General features: G+C 38.2%; 4 protein-coding genes across 4 annotated transcripts in view; 1 reads left to right on the plus strand and 3 right to left on the minus strand.

The window, feature by feature from the left end:
• Window positions 1-287: 287 nt before the first annotated feature.
• LOC144043414 (parvalbumin beta-like) lies at window positions 288-2,873 on the minus strand. Its single transcript, XM_077557021.1, has 5 exons — window positions 2,803-2,873; window positions 2,187-2,256; window positions 1,957-2,089; window positions 752-861; window positions 288-656 (listed from the first exon to the last, which is right to left on the minus strand). Exons 2-5 carry the CDS (start codon window positions 2,245-2,247, stop codon window positions 631-633), a joined length of 330 nt encoding a protein of 109 aa, XP_077413147.1. The 5' UTR covers window positions 2,248-2,256; window positions 2,803-2,873; the 3' UTR covers window positions 288-630.
• Window positions 2,874-3,856: 983 nt separating this feature from the next.
• Window positions 3,857-7,467, minus strand: LOC144044080 (parvalbumin beta-1-like). Its single transcript, XM_077558284.1, has 5 exons — window positions 7,437-7,467; window positions 6,965-7,037; window positions 5,901-6,033; window positions 4,388-4,497; window positions 3,857-4,046 (listed from the first exon to the last, which is right to left on the minus strand). The coding sequence occupies exons 2-5, from the start codon at window positions 7,023-7,025 to the stop codon at window positions 4,021-4,023; spliced, it is 330 nt and encodes a 109-aa protein (XP_077414410.1). The 5' UTR covers window positions 7,026-7,037; window positions 7,437-7,467; the 3' UTR covers window positions 3,857-4,020.
• Window positions 7,468-10,373: 2,906 nt separating this feature from the next.
• LOC144044079 (parvalbumin beta-like) lies at window positions 10,374-15,128 on the minus strand. Its single transcript, XM_077558283.1, has 5 exons — window positions 14,968-15,128; window positions 14,416-14,501; window positions 11,664-11,796; window positions 11,329-11,438; window positions 10,374-10,623 (listed from the first exon to the last, which is right to left on the minus strand). Exons 1-5 carry the CDS (start codon window positions 15,084-15,086, stop codon window positions 10,601-10,603), a joined length of 471 nt encoding a protein of 156 aa, XP_077414409.1. The 5' UTR covers window positions 15,087-15,128; the 3' UTR covers window positions 10,374-10,600.
• A 1,907-nt stretch (window positions 15,129-17,035) lies between these two features.
• Window positions 17,036-21,619, plus strand: part of lmtk2 (lemur tyrosine kinase 2) — a 35,421-nt gene continuing 30,837 nt past the window's right edge. Inside the window, exon 1 of the mRNA XM_077557031.1 lies at window positions 17,036-17,528. Within this exon, the coding sequence (XP_077413157.1) occupies window positions 17,426-17,528 (103 nt within the window). The 5' untranslated portion in view covers window positions 17,036-17,425. The remainder of the gene's footprint in view (window positions 17,529-21,619) is intronic.

Below are 21,619 nucleotides of genomic sequence, written 5' to 3' on the forward strand. Positions count from 1 at the left end.
ATATTTTTAAAATGTGTCATTGTTTTAGTTGGAGGGTCCATGACATTGCTTGATTATTTAGTTTATTTGATTACTATGATAATGACTTTTTGTGTCGAAAAAGTTTGAAACCAAATATAGGCTTGGATACCTTGTTTTAAGAGGATTCTTTTTTTAATCACTTGATTTTGTCAGGCGCATCCCTTCCAATTCAGCAAAGATGGCGCCACTTGGTGGTCAAGTGTAAAGTGTTTTGAGTTGATGTGCAAATTTCTTTCTCATAGCGTGATTGAATGGCGAATAACGTGTTAGTTTTCCTGTCCTCAAGTTTATTCGGTGCTTTTTCAGTCAGATTGTCACATACACATGATGAACCTCCGATAAGACCGAGCGACCGTAGCAAAAGAATATTTATTCTTTCCTACCGTACGTTCCTGGAAAGTGCATAGATTTTACAAGAAGCAAAATTCATATTTAAGACATGAACACAACCGAACGACAATCACAATCATCATTTTGTTGGACAGTGTGTGTTGCGTAGGAGGAAACGTCTCTGGAGCAAATGTATAAAAATGATTTGTATTCAGATGAAAAGGGGGGAGGTGGGCGTTGTTGTTCCATGAGAGCGGGTGCTGTTGGTCACTTGCCACTTTACGCCTTAACCAAGGTGGTGAACTCTGCGGGCAGGTGAAGGGGGTGGGGGCACATAGGAGAACAAAAAGTCAGCGTTAATTAGCTCACAGCGAGCGCATGCGCAGAATGCTTGTCGTACCATCAACGCCAATCTTGCCGTCGCCGTCGGTGTCACCGGCCTTGAGGAAAGCCTTGGTCTCGGCGTCATTCAGGGCGCGCGCGCCGTGCTTGAAGTTCTGCAGGAACAGCCTGGGGACACGCGCATCGTCGGTCATTACGTCATCAATGACGTCTCAGCTGCCTCATTCTTTAGTTTGCGTCATTGCTATTTTTTTTTCGTTATTTTTATTTATATTTTATTCTTATTGTTTGTTTTAATTGTTCTTTACTTATTTTCATGATATTATATAAACATATGATATCAAAAATATTCAATTTGTATATGAATTTATTTCATTATTTATGCTTTAATGTTAATCTTTTTCATTTTTTATTTTCAATATTTTCAATTTCCTTTTTTTATTTTTATTTTTTATTCATACCTAAAAAAAATCTACTATTATTTTTTTACTAAGCATTTTCTCGTGCGCTTCATTTATAATGAATTGTATTCTATTTTTCTTTAATGTGATTTTTTTATTTGCAATTTACTTATGTATTTCTTTTGATGTTATTATTGTTAAATATTTTATCATATCATTCATTAATTTATAACTAATGTATTCTTAAAGATATTATTAATTATTGATTAATGTGTTTAAATTGATTGGTTCCTTTTGATTCTATGTATGAGCTATTTTTCTAATATCAGCATAAGCTAAGACGTGATACGTGATACGTGATACTTAAAACTTACGGTAGGTAAAAAATTTGACTGATCTGCTAACTTGGATCCATTTGACCCAATTTGACCTTGCTGGGTTGTTTTGCAACCTAAACAGAAAACATCCCAATATTGGGTGAAATTGACCCACGATAGTGCATCGGTCCAATTTTTGACCCAACAGTTTTAAGGGTACATATTTTTCTTTATATCTAATATCAATCAATTGTATTTGATATGTTGTGCCATTTAGGATTAGGAAATTTGTATTGTATAAGTGTAGCCGATAGTATATGGATGTCAGTAACAGCACCACAGCTAACCTTAAAGTATGAAAAACAGGCAGTATGGTAACTCTGCCCAATACAATTTTGAGCCATTTGAAATATGTCAGTCAGTCATTTGTGAGTCAATTAAACATCAGAAAAGCACTTTTAAATGTCATGAACATTAAATGTGGGTTTATTGCAAGACTCTTATCACATATGAGTATGTCCTTTATTTTGTGTCTGTTATCTTACTTGAGCTCTTCCTCCTCAATGAAACCACTCTTGTCCTGGTCAATGATGTCAAAAGCCGCCTTCAAGTCTCCCGTGGACTTGCCAGCCAGGCCGCAGGCCTTAAAGAACTTCTTGTGGTCGAACGATCCGGCGTCTGAATTTCAAGTAGGATGTCAACATCATCAAGACCAGAGTATTTCGTGTGCAAACAGAAAATGGTTTGTGTGTGTCAAGGTGAGTTTTCTTGCCACCTTTGCATCCATCCAGGGCTGCAGAGATCTCAGCATCATGCAGGATACCGTGCAGGGCCATTGTAATGTGCTGTTTTCCAAACAAAATGTATCATTAGGGACGCATATTGCAAATGAGCCATAGTGATGTTACATTTAAAACAAATCAACATGGATATGTCATGTGCTGTGTAAATGAGATGATCCTATAATTAGGTTTTGCAGCAGCATACAGTAAAATATAACTATTAGTCAGTTATATAGATTGACTTTTTTTTTTTTTTTTTTTGGAATGCGGTTGCTGGTAAGGAGGGGTCCCCATTAATGGTGACCACATCAATTGATCCGGCCTATCATGCACGTATCCACTCAGAGGAAGTTTAAAAAGAAAAAAAAACCACAGAACTTCTTAATCACCCAAATCAGAAGGACTCAATACTAAACATGCTATAATTTTCAATTCTATTTTCATCAAATGGACGTCGTGAATGACAGGTCCCATGTGAGTTTATAACTCAATAGGTGTCAAAAGCGACGCGTCTTCTTAAAGCAGCTGATGCTTATCCTTCCCAAATTTCATGGTATGTTTTTAAAAAAATCTTCCTCAACATTTAACATCTTGCTGAATCAAACTCACCTCTGGGGGGGTCTTTGTTTTGGACGGTACGGATGATGCGGGACAGGAGTCGGGGAGTCGACTGCAGTGATCGCCCCGGTGTCACCGCTGACCTTTTATAGGTTCACCCCATCGAAATCGGAGCCACTAGATAATTGACACCACTGAAATGGGGAGGGGGCGAGGGGAGGTAGGGGGTGTGGGGGGTGTACATTTTGTCCCGTAGCCAGGGAACGCTCTATTTTTAAAGTTTCACAAACGAAGACGCTTAAAAGGTGCGTTTGAAGAAGTCTGTGGTCACCCCCCTTCACCCTTTCCTTGCTAAGAATAGTGCGACGCCAGGCTATGGGGAGGGGGACGAATTGGAAGTGGTGCTGGCAACACTCAGCCATATTCAACAAGTGGAGCTTTGATTTTGAATGGGCAGGCCAGCGTTCAATTGTAAATGGCAACAACGTTGCAGATTAGAGCAGAATCCCAACTGCACTGTGAATAGCTGATTTTGCACCCCTGGTAGAATAAACGGAAAGTCTTTGACCGACGACGATTTTGGCCTTGACATTGGAGATTATTGTTCACATCTAGGTGGCACTACTGTCCCATGTTGAGGGGTCTCACTTGGCAGCTGTCACATTTAACGCTAACAAGCCCCAAAGAGAGTCTGAATTTGATAGGGGCTGAGCTGTCCCAAGATTATTTCCGTGCAAGGTTGCACCGCAGGGTTTACACAATGAGAGTACAAACAGAAAATATGTTTTGAATTGAACTGACCAGCCTCAATGGAAATCTCCATGCCACTGGAACTGTATCCAATATGTGTGGCAGCACAAACCAATTAAGAAAACAAGCACTGGCGAGGTCACTTGCTCTTGTATTCAAAAAGCTTGGCAAGTGCAGTCGCTGTTTTTCCCTGCCAAATTCCAGAGCCCATTCCAGTGACATCATCACTGTCTGTATGTGTCGACCGTCTCTCGGTGCATAAACAAGCGGGCCACAAGACGGATGATTTTTTACACCAAAAGAGTATTTATTCCTATTTTTTTCACTCTGCCTCAAAAGTGCAGATGGTGTACAACTTGCACAAGTTTCAGAACATTCACACACAGCAGTGAAAGGATGTGCTCCAATGTTGAGGAATAGTCCGCAGGCGACTCATAATTAAGCTATAAAAAATATTCTTTCAGTTGATGATCCCGCGAAGACGTCCGTGAAATCAAGAGGATCTTGGTCAGGGGGAATTTATGCCTTGACGATGACAGTAAATTCTGTAGAAGAAGAAAGGAACAGATGTTAGGGAGCGCTTTGGTGGCTGACTAATTGCAAGTTATGTTCGTCTTTCATTAGGACTTGGTATCAATTCTAATTTCCTGAATCGATTCGACTTTGATTCACTAGAGTTCAGTTCCATTCCCGATTCTATTCGATTCACTTCACTTCAGTATGATATTGATTAATTATGGAACATCAATTCTTATTAAATATCAAGGATATGATAAAAACTCCACAAACATTACATTCCAAATGAAATTTTGCAGAGGAAATTCAGTATTGGGATCAAAATCTATTGTTGTGTAAGTGTCCATCGAAATACTGAACGACAGCTTACCCTCAATTCCGATCATGCCATCGCCATCATCATCAGCGGCGGCGAGGAAGGCTTTGGTTTCCTTGTCGGTGAGCACTCTGGCAGATGCAGAGAAGTTCTGCAGAAACAGCCTACAAACCAGGAAATCAATTGGCACATTAAAAAAAATAATATATATGCAAATGTTATTGACTTTGAAATAGTTTATCACTGACTCAAAGATTTTAATTCAATGTTTACGTTTGTGTCTTTTTTCAATCCATCCATTTCCTGAACAGCTTATTCCTCACAAGAGTCGCAGGGGTGCTGGAGCCCATCCCAGTTGGCTTCAGGCATTAGGCGGTTTACACCCTGAACTGGTTGCCAGCCGATGGCAGGGTACACATAGACAACCAACCAACCACACTCACAGTCCCACCTAGGGACAATTTAGGCACTTTAATTAACCTACCAACCATGCATGTTTTTAGGAACATGGGAGGAAAACAGAGAACCCGGAGAAAACCCACACAGGCACGGGGAGAGCATGCAAACTCCACCTAGGAAGGCCGAAGCCCGGACTTGAACTCACATCCTCAGCACTGGGAGGCGGACGGGCTAACCAGTAATCCACCTAGGTTTTTATTTTATTTGAAATCCTAACATTTAGTTTTTTTATTGTTAAAAGAATATTCATTTTCTGCTTTGTATGGGGGAAATCAGTTTTATACTCTCACTTCTCACAATGTTGCATTCTGAACCTTCCACCATATTTACTTACAAATTATTCATCACCATTAGATTAATTTAATAAAATAAAATAAAAACAGAACAACAAAAAAATATGCAAAAAAACAATTTATTAAATGTGTAAGATACATTTACAAATTTCCTTTCATTACCTTTCTGTTGGTTGGCATGTTGCCTCCATTTACATTATTTTGTTTTAATTTGAAAATATGGTTAATTACCCTATAGAAGGCTAATCATTTCCTGGAAATGTATATTAGTTTGTATGTAAACGAGCAGGAAACCGACTACTTTATTTAGCGTGGTCATAAAATGAAAATACATGGAATGTCTTTTATTGATCGTAGAAAGCGAAAAGCAGAAATAAAGTATTTTTAGGTAATTACGTCGTCCGCACGTCGCGCTTACGAACGGTGTATTCCAATTGAGCACAAACGACCATGTATACGGGCGGGAATAATTCTATATTTGCTCTGATAATATGGCTCTTGTGTGAGAGAAAAAAAAAGTAAGTATCAAGGGGTTAGCCTATTGCATAACTTCCCAGACACCAGTCATTTTTAACTTATTGTCCCAATAGCAACAAGGAATACCCATACGCTTGCTAAACAAAACAAAAAAGATTTTGTTTACTTTATGTTTGCTTGTCACTCATCCAGGTCATTGTAATCCGCAAACGTTGAATCGAGGCAACTGAACTCTTTCTGTTTGTTGATTTTGCACTGTTATTTTCCGCTAAAATTCAAACGTGACTTAGGAACTATGCTATCGAAATGTATGTTTCACACATGTTTGGACATCTTACTTGAGCTCCTCCTCCTCAATGAAGCCGCTGTTGTCCTGGTCGATGATCTTGAAGGCTTTCTTCACATCATCGGCAGACTTGGTGGCCAGACCACACACCTTGAAGAAAGACTTGAAGTTGAACGAGTCGGCGGCTGCAAAGCAAACAGTCAAGTGAACAAAACAAAAACAAAAAAAGACAACTACGCTAACAACTGTTAAACACTAGACAAGACAGATAGATAGATAGATAGATAGATAGATAGATAGATAGATAGATAGATAGATAGATAGATAGATAGATAGATAGATAGATAGATAGATAGATAGATAGATAGATAGATAGATAGATGGATAGATGGATAGATGGATAGATAGAGAGATAGATAGATATGCCTCAAATGCTTTGAGGTCGTAACTGACACAATCCTTGGATTGATTTAAAATCCGATTTCCCACTTTCCCCAAATGCAACATTTATCCTCGGTGAAAGGACACTTTCTGCTCATTGTTAAGCATTGGACTTTGGATCGTTGTAATTTGATTTGTGAGGATTATTTGGATTTGAAAATGTGATCAAATGTCAATATGCCCGGTGAGTATGCTAGTCACAGACAAAAGCAGTACAATACGCCGTGGAAATGTAATTGTTGCATTGTGGAAATATAAGAAACGCTCAGATGTTCAGAATTGTCAATCCCAATAACTCGGGAGATACAATTTTGGTTCATTCCTGTTACCGAAATCATTTTTTCATGTTATTAATTTTTAAAATCAAATTTTTTGTTGAATCATGTCAATGAGCTCATCATATAGTGTCAACATGCTCCTTGCATAAATGCCGCGTTGTTACATTTCATCCATATTTTCTAATTCTATGCTCAAACTTGCTCTGACTTTCAATACAATAAAGAATGACGTAATGAAATAAAGTTATCTGAGATGGCTAATACATACTATGAGTCAGTATCAGATATTGAGTTGAAAAGAGGCGTTATTTGCCACAACGAGCGAGGAACCAATTCAGCGGAATGGCCTGTACAGATATAGCTAATGTTGAAAGACAAATATGTATAGATAGATTACCTGCACAGCCATTCAGAGCGGCTTTTATGTCAGCTTCATTGAGCAAACCAGCTAAGGCCATTTTTTTTCTTATCTACAAGAGAAGGATAAACAAGATCAACAATTGTTAAAAAACAAACAAACATGAAATAGTGACCTAATTCAAAACTTCAAAGTATCTTTTTTCATGTCTGTTCAATACAACTCAACCTGCCACAGACATTCACACAGACATAAACACAACAAATCGTGAGAATGACATAGTTTATGCCAAACAAGTGAGCCTTCCCAACAAGATACATCTTGAGCGAGTGCATTGGATGCCAACATCCCTTGCACAAATGCTCATCATCCACAAGTCCTCTTGTGTCTTTTGATCCAAATTGGAACATTCGCCTCCTTCTCATTATCATTGTAGTCCAGGCCAGGGCGCAACAAGTGTCCTTGTGTGAATCCTCAGTTTTGTGGAGCTTTTTGGGAGGTGCGTACTCACCTTTGCCCTGCGTTGAGGCGAGTGAAAACACCAAGGCGGATTCCGAGTGAATGTCCCAATAGAGCTTTGCATGCCTCTTATATAGCCTATCCTCCAGAGCTTACGGAGCTTTGGGGTCTGGTATCGGGTGCCAAGATGCACTGGCTCTCGAAAAAATTTGTCAACTTGTCCAGTCTATTTTTAGGGCAACAAATGATCGGGCTTCCATGTGCTCGTAAGCTAATGAAGGACCCGAAAAAGGCAAATTAACCGACTTCCGCTTACTACACGAGACAAATTGCGCACGTGTGATTTTGGAGATGATTCAAGTGTCATTCGCCATGTGGAATCAGACAAATGAGTGACTGGGTCTTCCTGTTTGTGGGCCAATCAGAAGTCCGCTCTTGGTTGCAAATGACAGCATCCAGGATGTGTTTAGCGCTGTGATAATGACTTCTATCTTCATATTACAGCCACATGCTCATTGATACTTTTATATCGGGGCTCGAAGGACAGTGCGAAAAGTCAGGGTAACTTTATGTTATTTATTGCTATGCATGTCAGCATTATATATTTTTTAATCAGTTTATTTTTACAGAATAAATCCCCAAACTATAGGAAAATGATGACATACATATATATATATATATATATATATATATATATATATATATATATATATATATATATATATATATATATATATATATATATATATATATAAAGGCCAACTAGAATGTCTACTTTTACTGAACATATTATTTGACACATACGTTACACTACATTTTATTTCTGTTTATATTTAAGAATGTTTCCTGGAGGATGATTAGAATGAATCCCCCAAAATAGTAAAATGCTGGATAAATATTAAGATGATTAAATCATCCACTGCCATTGACGGCTATAAATGTCAAAAATGTATTGTAACTATTTCTATTAATTTAACATTTTTTTCCACTTTTGCTAACAATAGTATGAAAACCTAGAATTTTTTTTATTTTACATTTAGAACAAATAAGAAATTTGTGATTAATCGCGATTTAACTAGTGAAGTCATGCAATTAATTACCATCAAAAACGTTAATTGCCTGACACCCCAAATTTTTCTATCTAATCTTTCTTTCTTTTTCTAAGACGGAAAACAACCATTGATCGACAAAATGAGCAATATTTACTTGAAAAAAACCTTGTAAAGTTTTTTTTCGCTCAGAAATTCTAAGACATTTTTTGTAATTTTTGTAAAAAAAAAATTGTAAGCGTCGAGGAAAGAACTCATGACCTTCAGCTTGGGTGGCAGCCGCTCTACCACCTAAGCCATGCCACTCCTTCTATATGTTAGTATATTTGTGGTGTCAGGTGGAATCCTTGCACGTAATAACCCCCTCAGTCCAGACTTGATTTGTGTTAATTAAACTGCAGCTGTTGAGGCTAACCAAATTCCTGCGCCTGAGTCTTCCCTGCCTCGCCTTGTCAAAAAGTAAGATATGTAATGATGTGGCTGAATAAAGTTAAGAACAAAAAATATATATGCCTGCCTATTTCAAATCAAATGTTATAAAGTTGTAGTATGGATAGCTCTTAAACATGGTTAAGAAACACGAATATGAATTTGCATGAACATGCCTGCCATACATCTAATTGGAATGGAAGACTTTATAATAGCTACTAATCAAACAGATGTCTTCATGCTCACATCTATCCATGTTCTTCATTATGCGTGCATATTTGTTGGTTAGAATGTGTGTAGTCAGGCTCATGTAGCTGTCAATCTATTCTCGTATGTGAGAAGATTGGCCCTTCGACACCTTCAGATGATGTGCTGCTTCCAGTCTGGGTGCTGTCCTCGCTCTAGCATATGAGATTAACGCCTGCAAGTAAAAGTCATCACTTGTCGTATATTTCATTCATAAACAGGCAGTTTGCTCTGAAATAACCCAGTGGGCCTGTAGTTTCTCCATCCATCAGTCATCTGGGTTTCGGGAAAGTTGACAGCTTGGTGCTTTTTACTTCTTTATCATAACTTCATCCAAAACTACTTTCAATATATTGATAGCTTCCTTGCTAGTAAACAATCTCCAGTTATTATTCCCCATAATTGCCATAGAAAGTTTCCAATCTCGTTGAAGTCTCTCTTTTTTTTGCGAAGACAGAGTTCAAATCCAACATGGCTACTGGCCGAAGAGAGACAGTAGTGAATGGCATCGTCGTTGAATGTCGTTGTTGCGGGAAAAACTTGATGACTGAAGAGTGACGTTGCTCGCAAAGACGACGTCACGCAAATAGACGATTTTGATTGGGCCGTCCTGTTTTCGGACGGAGCCGAATCACAGTCTATGGCCGCCTGACCAGACCCACGCTCTATTTAGAAAGTGGGTGTGGCTTGCCAGGCTGGACAATTACAGCAACTACTGTACATAGCTTGATTTTCATGAATTTAAAAAGCTTCATGGTTCAAAACCAAATATCAAAATTTATAGAAACATGGTCTACGTATATAGAATTTTTTAACCTAATTCTGGTTACTTAATTCTGTCTGTTAGCGAGAGCCACCACATCGTGATAACTTACATTGATGTTTCTGCATTTGGCAATTTATTATTATATTATATTATTAGTATGGGATTTTTTTTAATAGGCTTTAGGTGAACTGATGAATACACACACGCTCGCACGCACGCACGCACGCACACACACACGCACACACACACGCACATACACATACTCACCCACATACAAAAAAAATATATATATATATATATACAGTATATATATATATGTATAATTTTTTATTTATTTATTTTTTTAAGTAAAATTAAAAAAAAAAAGGAGAGCAATGATGATGTCAAATCGAATGAACAATACTGAGCTTTCCTGGAAAAAAAAAAAGCTTCATGGTTTACTTTTAGGTCATTCGTCTTATCCACTGTCTAATGTCGGGTAATTAAAAACTCCAGAGAATTTCATCAAATCATTTATTGATTATTTCCAAAAACGTTCTTGATTCATCGTAACACTCATGGGCTTCCACAATCCATCAAACCAACAAGGAGAGCAGCAGGTAGACAAGCAGGTTTGGATTATCTGAGTTTTCTGGTCTTTGCTTCAACAAATCTGGAAAGTCATGAGTCTCCATCTGGTATTATTTCACAGGGGGAGACAGTCAAGGCTAGTGCATGCAGTTCTCTTCATTTCAGGAGATTGTAGAACTCTGATAGAAAAATAAATTAGAAGAGTTTAAACACAACATGGGTGGGCAGACGGCATGAGTGAATGGAACATAATATAGTGTGTGAGTTCAGCACTAGATAGTGGATAGCTCCCTCTAGCCCCTCTCCACGTTTACTTTTTTTTTTTTTAATAAGCTGTAAGCAGAATGAACGGATGATTAGTTGGCCATTGACGTGAATGCCTTGACTGGCCATAGCAGCATAGTATAAAATTAGGACCTGTTTATTTGAGCATAAAGTGATTATTTGCAATAGTAATAGGTGGATAAACAGGCTTGTTGTACCTTCTGACACACAGTGAAAAAGTATTTTATTCTGGGTGGGGGGTGGTGGGGGTGATGTTTTAATTGGGTTTATTGATTAATTGAAAAAAATAATCGACAGATTTTAGAATAATCGTTAGCTGCAGCTCTAGTTAATTTTGAACGCAGCCACATCCCCACTTAGAAGAGGGTGTGCACACTCGTACCATCATTTTATTGAATTGTTTATTTTCATTTTCTCTCTATAATTTTTTTTTCAATTGAGTACACTGGTAGAAATGGCATTTGAATAGGAGTGTGTATACTTTATATACCCAATGTATACAGGAAGTAGGTGTCCAAATAAGGATTCCTGCTCAGCCTTTGGCGGAAGAACGCGCTCAAGCAAGCTCTATACCTGTTTAATGTCCACATTTTCCATACCTTTGAGCCCGATCTTGCCATCACCATCTCTGTCTCCTGCCGCCATCAGCATCTTGGTTTCAGCCACCGTCAGCTCCCTTGCATTAGGGGAGAAATTCTGAAGTAATAGTCTGATGGATGAACAAAATTGAGTCAGTTTGTACTGTTGACATTTGACCTTTTATGCTATAGGTTTATCTGATTGCCTTTAGTCAGCCTTTTTGCAATAATTAACAGTTGTAACGTTCAAACAGTTGTAACATTCTGCTTGAGGGCTCTTAAATGCATCTAACTCAGACACCCTCCTTGCTTATCTAAAACTTTAAGCCACTCAAACGAAACACGCTCAGCCATACTTTAGCTCCTTCTCCTCAATGAATCCGCTGCAATCCTGGTCCAGGACTGTGAACACATTTTTCCAACTTGCTTCCGGCATGTCAGCCAGTCCCACTTGTGAGAAGAAAGTTTTGTAGTTGAATGTGCCAGGAGCTGTGAATAAGTAAAAAAGAAAAAGAAAAAAAAAAGACAAGATTAGACTGCACTGTAGTGCTAAAAACATATTTGTTTTTTTTAATTAAAGAATTATAACCGTAATTCAACAAAAAGATGTTTCGGTCTAAGGAACTGAGCGATAAAAGAAAAAGGGAGTCTTCAAAGCAGCAAATACCGGTCACTTATTATTAAAAATGTTTTTACTTGTTAAAAAATAGTAAACAGCTCACCACAACCCCGTGGTGTGTGTGAAAGTAATTTTGTTGCCTGTCAAAACAAAAATTTAACAACATAATTTACATAAATTTAATTATTATTACGATGTCTTTTGGTGACGACTACTCGAAGATGACGTCATACTAGGAGACGTGCCAGGTCGCTCGCCGCTGCGCCTGCCGTCGGTAAATTGGTCGCTCCGTCTCACTCACAGTAAACAAAAGCCTAGGTCATAGAGTGCACTGAGGACGCGGGGGACACGTTCCCCCCAGTTTAATAAAGACCACGATCCTTCCCCTCCACTTTCGCCACGGCAAAAATCTCCGGTAAAACAACTGTTTCTCTCCCCCATCTGCTACAACTACTAATGCGTTTAAGGTACACAGAAAATGTCGGAATTTCTTACACTTAGTCAGAATTTGAATCATTCTTCTTCCTGAAGTCAGCAAGGCAGATGGATCTTACAAGGCAGCCATAGAATGGATTATATATGCTAATGATGTAAACACTATAGTTACATGTTTTCTTGTACTTTCACGCGGCTGACAAGCGCTAGGAGCGCGCAGCTCTGACGTTACTATTGCGAGCAGCATGAATCTGTAAAAAATAAAATAAAAGACGTCTGCTCAATGTGAAAAATAGAAGGAACACTTTCATAGATGTTTGTACCTTTTTTTTAGGCTAATTAAGTCTTGTGGTATGTACTCAATAAAAGCTGAATTGAATTGAAATATACTTTAAAGTATCTGTGGACATTTCTACGTGATCTTTGTTTATATTATAACCAACAGCTCTGTTTTTTACATTGGTGGGGTTTGCGGCCAGAGTGAGGTCCTAAGAAACAGGTAGCAGTGTTTTCAGAAATTAGCGGGACAATGAAGAATCAATAAAAATATAATCACAGCGTTTTCTCAAGAACAATCGAGCTTGCTTGGATGTGGCAGTTAATTGTGGAATACAGTTGCAATAACTAAAGATTGACAATTTACACAGACAAATGGTAAACGGCATTTGCTCTTATCTGAATCAAGCTAAATGTAAAATAAGACATTTTTTTACGCTACATGCACTATAGTAAAATCATAATAGCACTACTTGTCTTATTTAAAATGTAAATTCCATGTACATTTTACATAATAATTTGTATTGATGTAAATTTGTTGTTCATAATTGATTAGTCATGCACAAATGTTAAAACTGTTTTTTGTGGGTGATTGGCATTGGCATTGCAGAAAAATAACAGTTTCGTCATATATGATTTATTGTTTAGCCATTATTTCAATTAAGAATTTTACAATGGATTTTTTTTTCACATGCACGCACGCACATACATACACACATACACACACCCTCTATCAAATTTTTATCCCCCCAAGCTCCCCGCCCCACGCACAGCGGCTCGATGGCATGGGTTCGAAGTTGGAACCCCAAGTGAGTGGACAGTGCAGGCCAGGGACATTATCATGTGCCCCTTTTTTTACTTTGAGCACCTGCCCCTCCGAAGATCACTGCATGCCCCTGCTGAAGATTGCCGTAGACTGTAATACAAACGTAAATGCTAAAAGTCCATCGTGCATCAAGACACTGTATAAACTAATCAAAGTGTATTGCATGTTATAGTTGGATAAAAACATACTCAAAACTTTGAAAACAACAATTTCTAAACAATTGCATGCATTTTATATTAAAGTTAGGTACGATTGAATTGTTGTACTTGTGCTCTGTAGCAAAAAAACAACAACAATTTCCACTTTTGAAAGTTACACAATATAATATGTCAAATTAAAATAAAAATATTTCCAAGATACATGAGAGAAGTCATTGCCTCCAACAAAATTGGAAAAGTCAGTGAGTTTGCTCGAAGCGTCACTATTCAGCCCTGACATTCAGATTTCATCACAGTACCTGAGCGGTCGTGCAAACGTTATAACTGGAGATAGATAATTAAGTGTTGAGATGTGACAGTTTGTTCTGCACAGGGCCATGTGGACCAGGTGACAGAGTTGGGAAGGAACAAATACAAATAATATATGTATATTAATTTAATTTATTGAAATTTTTTAAAACGTTAAAAAAATTAACTCAGTTAAATGAGTTTTATTTACTTCCTGTTACGGCCTATAACCTGCAGCCAAACGACGCAAAGATGGACAAACACGGACTATATTATATATTTATATGTGTGTGTGCTTTTAACTGAATTAGCGTGAAAATAAACTGACAAGGCAATACAGATCTGCTCTCTTTGCTTGGTTACATGCACTCTCTATTCTCACTGTGGACAAACACATGATACAGATTGGCCCCGATTGGAGTCTAGTCTTGTGTATGTCCATTTATATATATTTCCAATCTTGATTAGCGTGTGAAAGCAATTTCATGTCCAGCGGCTTGACTCACCTTGACACGCCTGCACCGCAGCCTCTATGTCCTCTTCTCTCAGCATCCCTGCAAATGCCATGGTCCTGTCTTTCCTCTGCGTTTGCCTGGGGGAGTCACGCACATGCACGCAATTCACAGTCAAGTGTGGGGAAGGTGTGTTCTGTTTTTAGATGACGCATAAAGTCAGAATTTAAGCGCATGCCCAAGCACATTGTATCATAGAGCCATAGAACCCCCCCCCAAAAAAAAACATTATTTTCAATAAAGGAGTTGATTCATGCATCATTTGATAGTTTGATGTTGATTGGTATTACTGAACTACTGGACACTTTGTATTGCTTTCATGACTCTCTATACTTTGTAAATACTGTACTGTATACATTTCTATAGTGTCATTTTTGCTGTAGTGGCTCCAACTACCTGAGACCTGAGACAAATCCCATGTGTGTTTGAACATACTTGGCCAATTAAGATAATTCTAATTCTGATAGACTGCACATTCATCATGCCACACAGCCAAAATAGTTGCTATAAATAAAGTCATGCAGAATAAATAAAAAAGATGCTTACCGTTCTTCTTCTTTGTCACACTGTCTGTCTCCGTTTGGATTGTTGTGCCTCAAAGCCACCAAAACTCTCTTGCAGGTCCGTGATGTTTTGTGCGAGGAGCAACCTGACACATCTGTCATCAAACCCGTGGAGTGTTTCCCCACCACACCACCCAGTAGGCATCCTCCTCCTCTTCCTCCTCTCCTCCTCCTTCATCAGTTAATCAGAGCACATAATTCTCTTACTCAGATTGTTTTTGCTAGCTTGCAAGAATTCCCTGAGCAGAAGTAAATAATTCAGTGGCGCAATTTTTCTCTGATTATTGCTGCTTGTATATTTGAATTAAAAGACAGTAAATGTGTTGCATTTATGAAGCCCTTTTATAATCTTCAACGCACTTCAAGTATTTGTGTTTTTTTTCTATAACATTGATTTGCTTCAGTCACATTTATGATGATGGCTTATGTTATCTACTAAGGAACAGTATATAATATGTGAATATTCTGGTACCAATCATTTTAGTATTTCAATGGTCGAGACCTAGGATGGAGATTCTTTTGCCTATCCCATGCCATTTCAATTCTGATAAATTCGTCCAAGGGCCAAAAATAAATGGAAGATGAAGGGCCTTTTCAACACATTGATGTTACATATTGGATGTTCGCACCCAAGTGGACATTTTGTGTTTCTGATGACCTTCCTCTTGCAATACTGTTGCAAGTTTCAATCAGCAACACCATCTGCTTCTATGTATATTCCCAAATCACAAACATTTTACCAAAGGTGGGGGAGTCTGTCACACATTTTCCCACATGTTGATTTTGTTATGGTGCAGATAAGATTGAACTTTAGACAAGGTGGAAGGAATTAACGAAGAGTGTGAAATATCAGTCAGCAAGAAAAAAAATAATCAGGCAAAGTTTACAAGAAGATCTGAACTTTAATTGAGGTTAACTAGAGGCACTTTAAATGATGGCAGGAACTTGAGTTTGAATGTAGGGATGCACGATCATATCAATAGTCGATAATTATCGGCAATTATCGACCAATTTACCATCAAACAGATAAATCAGATCATAAAGAATTTTTGGGATTTTTGAAACATGAGTGTTTTGTTTTGGCATACTCAAAATGAGTTACTGGGGTTCTTTGAAGCAGAGATATCAATAGAATTCAGATTCATGGTGCTTTACACAATGTTTCAATGTATTTGTACATGTCAGACTTCTAATAGGACTCAAAAGTATATTTGTATTCAAGTTAATTTTGCAAACAATTATCGGCTGACTTATTGGTTATCAACATCTGCACTTTCTAAATTATTGGTTTATCGGTATCGGTTGAAAATAGCATTATCATGCATCCCTATTTGAATGTGATTGTTAATTCTGAAGACAGCCACATCTCAGCTCTAAGAGCGTGTGCACACACTTATGCAACCACATATTTCTGTTGTTGAATTATTACCACCGCTGTAGAAAAGATCAAAACTTTTTATGAATTGTTTCATTCTTTTTATTTCACAAAAACCTGTCATTTGAATAGCGGTATGTAGACTTTGTATTCTGTATCTATGAAATGTAATTAATTTGTCACATTTTAGACTTGATCGGTGATCACCCTTGTCCACCAGACCACAGAAACTGGCTGAAATACAAATGTATCTTTGTGTTAATAAAATATGATTTTGTTTTAATTGTACACGAAGGACATTAAAAAATACACTTTTACTTTTGTACTTGAGTACATTTCACAGTAGTGTTTAGCTACCCCCCCCCCCCCCCTTTTTTTATTTTGGCTTAAGCACAGGAGTTAAATTGATACTGTTCTACTTTTATTCTTTTTTTTAACACAAGTATTTGTTCTCATACCAAAAATAAATACAGACTGTGAGTACTTTTCTGGCGTCTTGCTATGCTGTTGTAAACTTTCCTCAACCTTCATGAAATGCGTTATGTTTCTATGACAAATAATGAGTGCTGCTGATTGGTTGTACGTTCTACCAGTCATGACAGTATTCCAAGCCGCGATTGGCTATTACACCGCGTCAATTACGTGATGGTATCCGCCCCATTTCGTGATGTGACGTCGCGAAGGAATATGGCGCTTCGGAGGGAATGAGTTTCATGATAGTCGGATTTGATTTATGCCTCTCAGTCAACGTTCACGTGAAAAACGCCAAGCGGCATCTACCAAATATGATGGAGCGACAAGCTTGTTCGCACCTTTTGTCCGAATGGACGCCGAAAACGGCCGTTTTGTAGCCGCGTTTGTGGTCGCTAGCTAAGACTGTTACCATTGACATGCTAGCTGAAGCTAAGTGGCTAAAGAGCGACAGAATGCTTGTATGTGCCACCTACATCAACGTTCTAGTGTTAACCAATGACTGAAACGCGACTTCTCGTCATACCCGGGCGCCAATTGTTGACAACGACAATTCCGACCATCTAGCGGCTTGTTTTGAAGCTAATCTGGGAGGATGAAGAGCTGTTATGGATATGTTTTGCTTCTGCTCAACGCGATCTTGGTGTGGGCATGCTGGCCGGTTGAAGGTGCTCCTCTTCAGTACCACCACAAAATAGGTAAGGCGGTTGGAGAATTATTGGTTGTATTTGTTTTTCTTTCAATACATATACAACCCCATGATCGTTTCCTCTCCGAGAGCTAACGCGAAAATTGTATGATTATTCAATTCTCAACTGTTCGACTCCTAGCTGCACTGATTCCAATAAGCAGGGGATATTTTGCCGTGACCGGCAAATCTCCTGCGAGCGCTAGTTTGCCGTGAACGGCTCTGATTGGCCAATCGCCGAACCAAGTCATACACTGGGCGTGGTTCCTGCCTTACTTAATCATCTTCTGTCTTTTTTTACGAAGTTTTCAATTTTGTTCTGCCACTGACCATAGGCTGCTATGCTATTGACATTACCAGCCTAACTATAATCATAACCGTCGGACATGGGCTGCTATCGTCATCGGCCAAATCCTAACCATAACCTCAAGATGTTGTCGGCGTTACAAGATCTTACCCATAACCCTCAGAACATATAGGCTGTTGTCAAGGAATTGTAGTTTTAAAAAATGCACAAAGCGGGACGCGAACCCATGACCATGCTTTTGGGGTGACGGCCGAAACCATTAAGCCGCACACAAGCTAGTATGCATTCACAGGCACATCATTTGTACTTTGAATTTGTTCTTGTGTGGTTCATGGCAAAATAGGGCTTAGTGGCGAGTTACTGGTCACGACAAAATATCTGTTTCGATTAGGGATGCACGATAATATCGGTGGCCGATAATTATCGACAATTATCAACCAATTTGACATCCTACAGATAGACCAGATAAAACAGAAGTCTGCCGATAATAATAGACTTGCCGCGTTGGTCCATCTGTTGTGGTTGTGTTGTGGCTCAAGTTGTGCCCGACTCCTCAACCCCTCCCATCTCCTATGATAGTGTCGCATATTTGTGACGTCATAATGCGCACAACAGACCTCGTGTTGACAGAAGATGCATCATGGCAACATGGCAGTCGCCAATGTGAGCTTTCTTTACTGTGTTTTCCCAAAATGTCACCCTTGCATTTTTATGTTGCATTTTTTAAACACGACTATTTTGTTTTGGCAAACTCAAAATGGGTTACTAGATGTCTTTGAAGCAGAGATATCAATAAAATTCAGCTTCATGGTGCTTTACACAATGTTTCAATGTATTTGTACATGTTAGCCTTATAGTAGGACTCGAAAGTATATTTATATTCAAGTTGATTTAGCAAACAATTATCGGCTTACTTATCGGTTATCGACATCAGCACTTTCTAAATTATTTGTGTATTGATTGAAAATAGCATTATCGTGCATCCCTAGTTTCGATTCAAATACGCTTAGAATTTTTTTTTGTCCAATTATATTTCAGCCTCTATGAGTTGTGACATCAATCTAATCTCCCCAGGGCCTTCAGAATCAGTAATGCTGGCCCATAAAATGCAAACTAATATTATCGCCAACCAATCAGAGTTCAAAATCATCTTCACAACGCCAGTGAGCTCGAAGACGTCAATATTTTTCTAATCACTGATTTGTCAGTGCACAACTTATTACAGTTAAAGCACATCTATGACAATATCCACATACTGATACATTTCATTGTCCTTGTCACACTTGCGCGAGTGCATGTTTTAATGCTCCCTCTGCAATCCCACTGTTTAGAACATGTTGCAGTCTTTTTTACTACTTAAGCTTGTCTCCTCCTCCTGCATGCTTCCGTTGCAATGAAAGAGTGCCGAGTACGCTTTGCGCCACAGTCCACTCGCAGCATTTTTCGAAAGTGTCATTCAGTTATTCAGAGTGCCACAAAAAAGGAGTGCAGGAACGCTCACTTGGCACACCGCGTCAGGCTGTGCAGATGGAAACGCTTCAAACATGAGTTGCTGATCGGATGCATTCAGAATTTGCCTTTTTTTTTTTACCATTGTTGGTGCTACCCCTAGCAGCAGCCAAAGAACATCTTTTGGATTTAAGGAAAAGTCAGCTTGAGGGAAATAAATTACGGTCATATTTGTTTCCCGACTTATGTTCAACAAACCCTGAATAAAACTTTAGATAAAGGTTTGTTTTCCATTTTTCCAATTAATTTCAAATTCTTAAATGAAAAATGGGAGATGAATCGTTCCCATTCAGTGGAGATAGCAATACAGCCTTTAGTGGAATGTTTGCAACGTGTGTGTGAATATACTAAAAACTGCCACGATTTATAGTATATCTTAAAAATAAATGTGTGTGCCTGCCTGTTGGCCCACAAATGCACCTTCAACAATTTATAAGCAGAACTGATTATTTAGTAATTAAGTCATGCATGATAAATGCATTTTTACATCATATGAAACAACAGTATGCCTATTAAGACAACTATACAACAGCAAATATGGTCATGCTGTACTTATCCAAAAGAATGGTGCAACCAAATCCTGTGCTGGTTGGTCGCATCAGTGCTACCACCAGTGCAAACATTTGTGGCGAGCTGGTGCTTTGAAGAGGTGGATGAAGTCAGCCAAATAAATAAATGATAAGAATGACAACTGTCTTTACGCTTTGTTATTTTTCAATATTTTTCAATTAAAGGGATACTCGACTCATTTAGCCATTTTCAACAGTAAAAAGTTAATATATTTTCCATAATTATTTTAATATTATAAATTCATTATTTTTCATGTACAATAACAATTAATACCTTTTATAAACACATTTTGCCACTTGCTGTTGATTGAAGATGACATCGCGCGTGCTCAGGAAACAGTTAGCGACCAATCACGGCTCACCTGTTTTTGGAGTTTGGTCATGTGACGCTAGCAAACTGAGCCATGATTGGAAGCTACCTTTTTCCTGAGCACACATGATGTCATTTACACTCGACAGCAAGTGGCAAAATGTGTTTTTAAAGGTGATAATTGTACATAAAATATAATGCCGTTATCACATTAATTGTAGACACAATATCTTCTTACTGCTGAAACTGGCTAAATGAGTCAATTATCCCTTTTGAGTGGCAAATGTCAAATTCTGTCATGAATTTTTCTTCCCATTGCTACCTGCAGTACTCTGAGCTACAGTAGCATAGCTGACTGCAGGTATAGAAAGGTCATCTTTATACAGTGTTCAGCCAGTCGTCAACATGTATCATGCAACACAGTCAATGGTTATGACTAACTCATAGTGTGCTATTTAAATCTTAGGTCATTACTCATTAGCGTTGGGATAAGACAACATATTGAGAGATGTAATGGTTTTTCATGTTCCCTACCCAAGATGTAAGTAAAAGCAGCAGCGAGTATTTTGTAATGAAGCTGCCAATGTATAACCGCAACACACATTCCAAGTTTATCATCCCTAGTCAATTATTAGCAATGCTGTTGTTTGCTCAATCATAAGACTGCATACAGGGAAAATGTTTTTGATATGGTGTTAAATGTTTTTTATGACATTGCAACCTGTCCTTTGCCCAGTCTTAAAATTGTAATAGATGTGTTACAATGCAATACATGATTCCGAAAGAAGCTGAGATAAACAGTTGTTGTAGCTGTTGTTGGGACTCTCCCATCAAGGCTCACCACTGTGAGTCAGTTGCAACCAACCCATTTTGTATTTGGGCCTCGTAGCTTCATTTACTCCATTGAAATTCATTAACATTTCACGAATGTTATCCAATCGTGTATTGTGCAAAACACAAGAAAATATAAGAAAAGAATAATAAAATAAACTGGTAAGAGTAGTTACTGTATGTACTAGGGTTGGGCGGTTTGACGATGAAACGGTATCCCAGGGTGTCTAAAAATAGCAACGGTTTCACCTTCAATACCGTCATAAAAAAAAAAAAAAAAACTACAGAGCACAAGGACCTAACGTGATATTAAACATTTTTTTTGATAGCACATGTAAATAAATGTGTAGTAATTGGATTACCATAACAATTTGTATTACTATAAACAATTTAACAATAATAGTCACGTGACAGTCACATGACCATCTATAAGACTGAAGGAGACATGATGGCCAGTCATGCAGCTAGAGACTCAAGCACATTGGCCCGCCCCAAAAAATGCAATTTCACCAATTTGGTAACAAATGTTGATGAGGCCTATATACAAAATCTGCAAGAAGACGGTAACAGTGTGA

Source organism: Vanacampus margaritifer, chromosome 2 (assembly GCF_051991255.1).
Source record: "Vanacampus margaritifer isolate UIUO_Vmar chromosome 2, RoL_Vmar_1.0, whole genome shotgun sequence".
Taxonomy (NCBI): Eukaryota; Metazoa; Chordata; class Actinopteri; order Syngnathiformes; family Syngnathidae; genus Vanacampus; species Vanacampus margaritifer.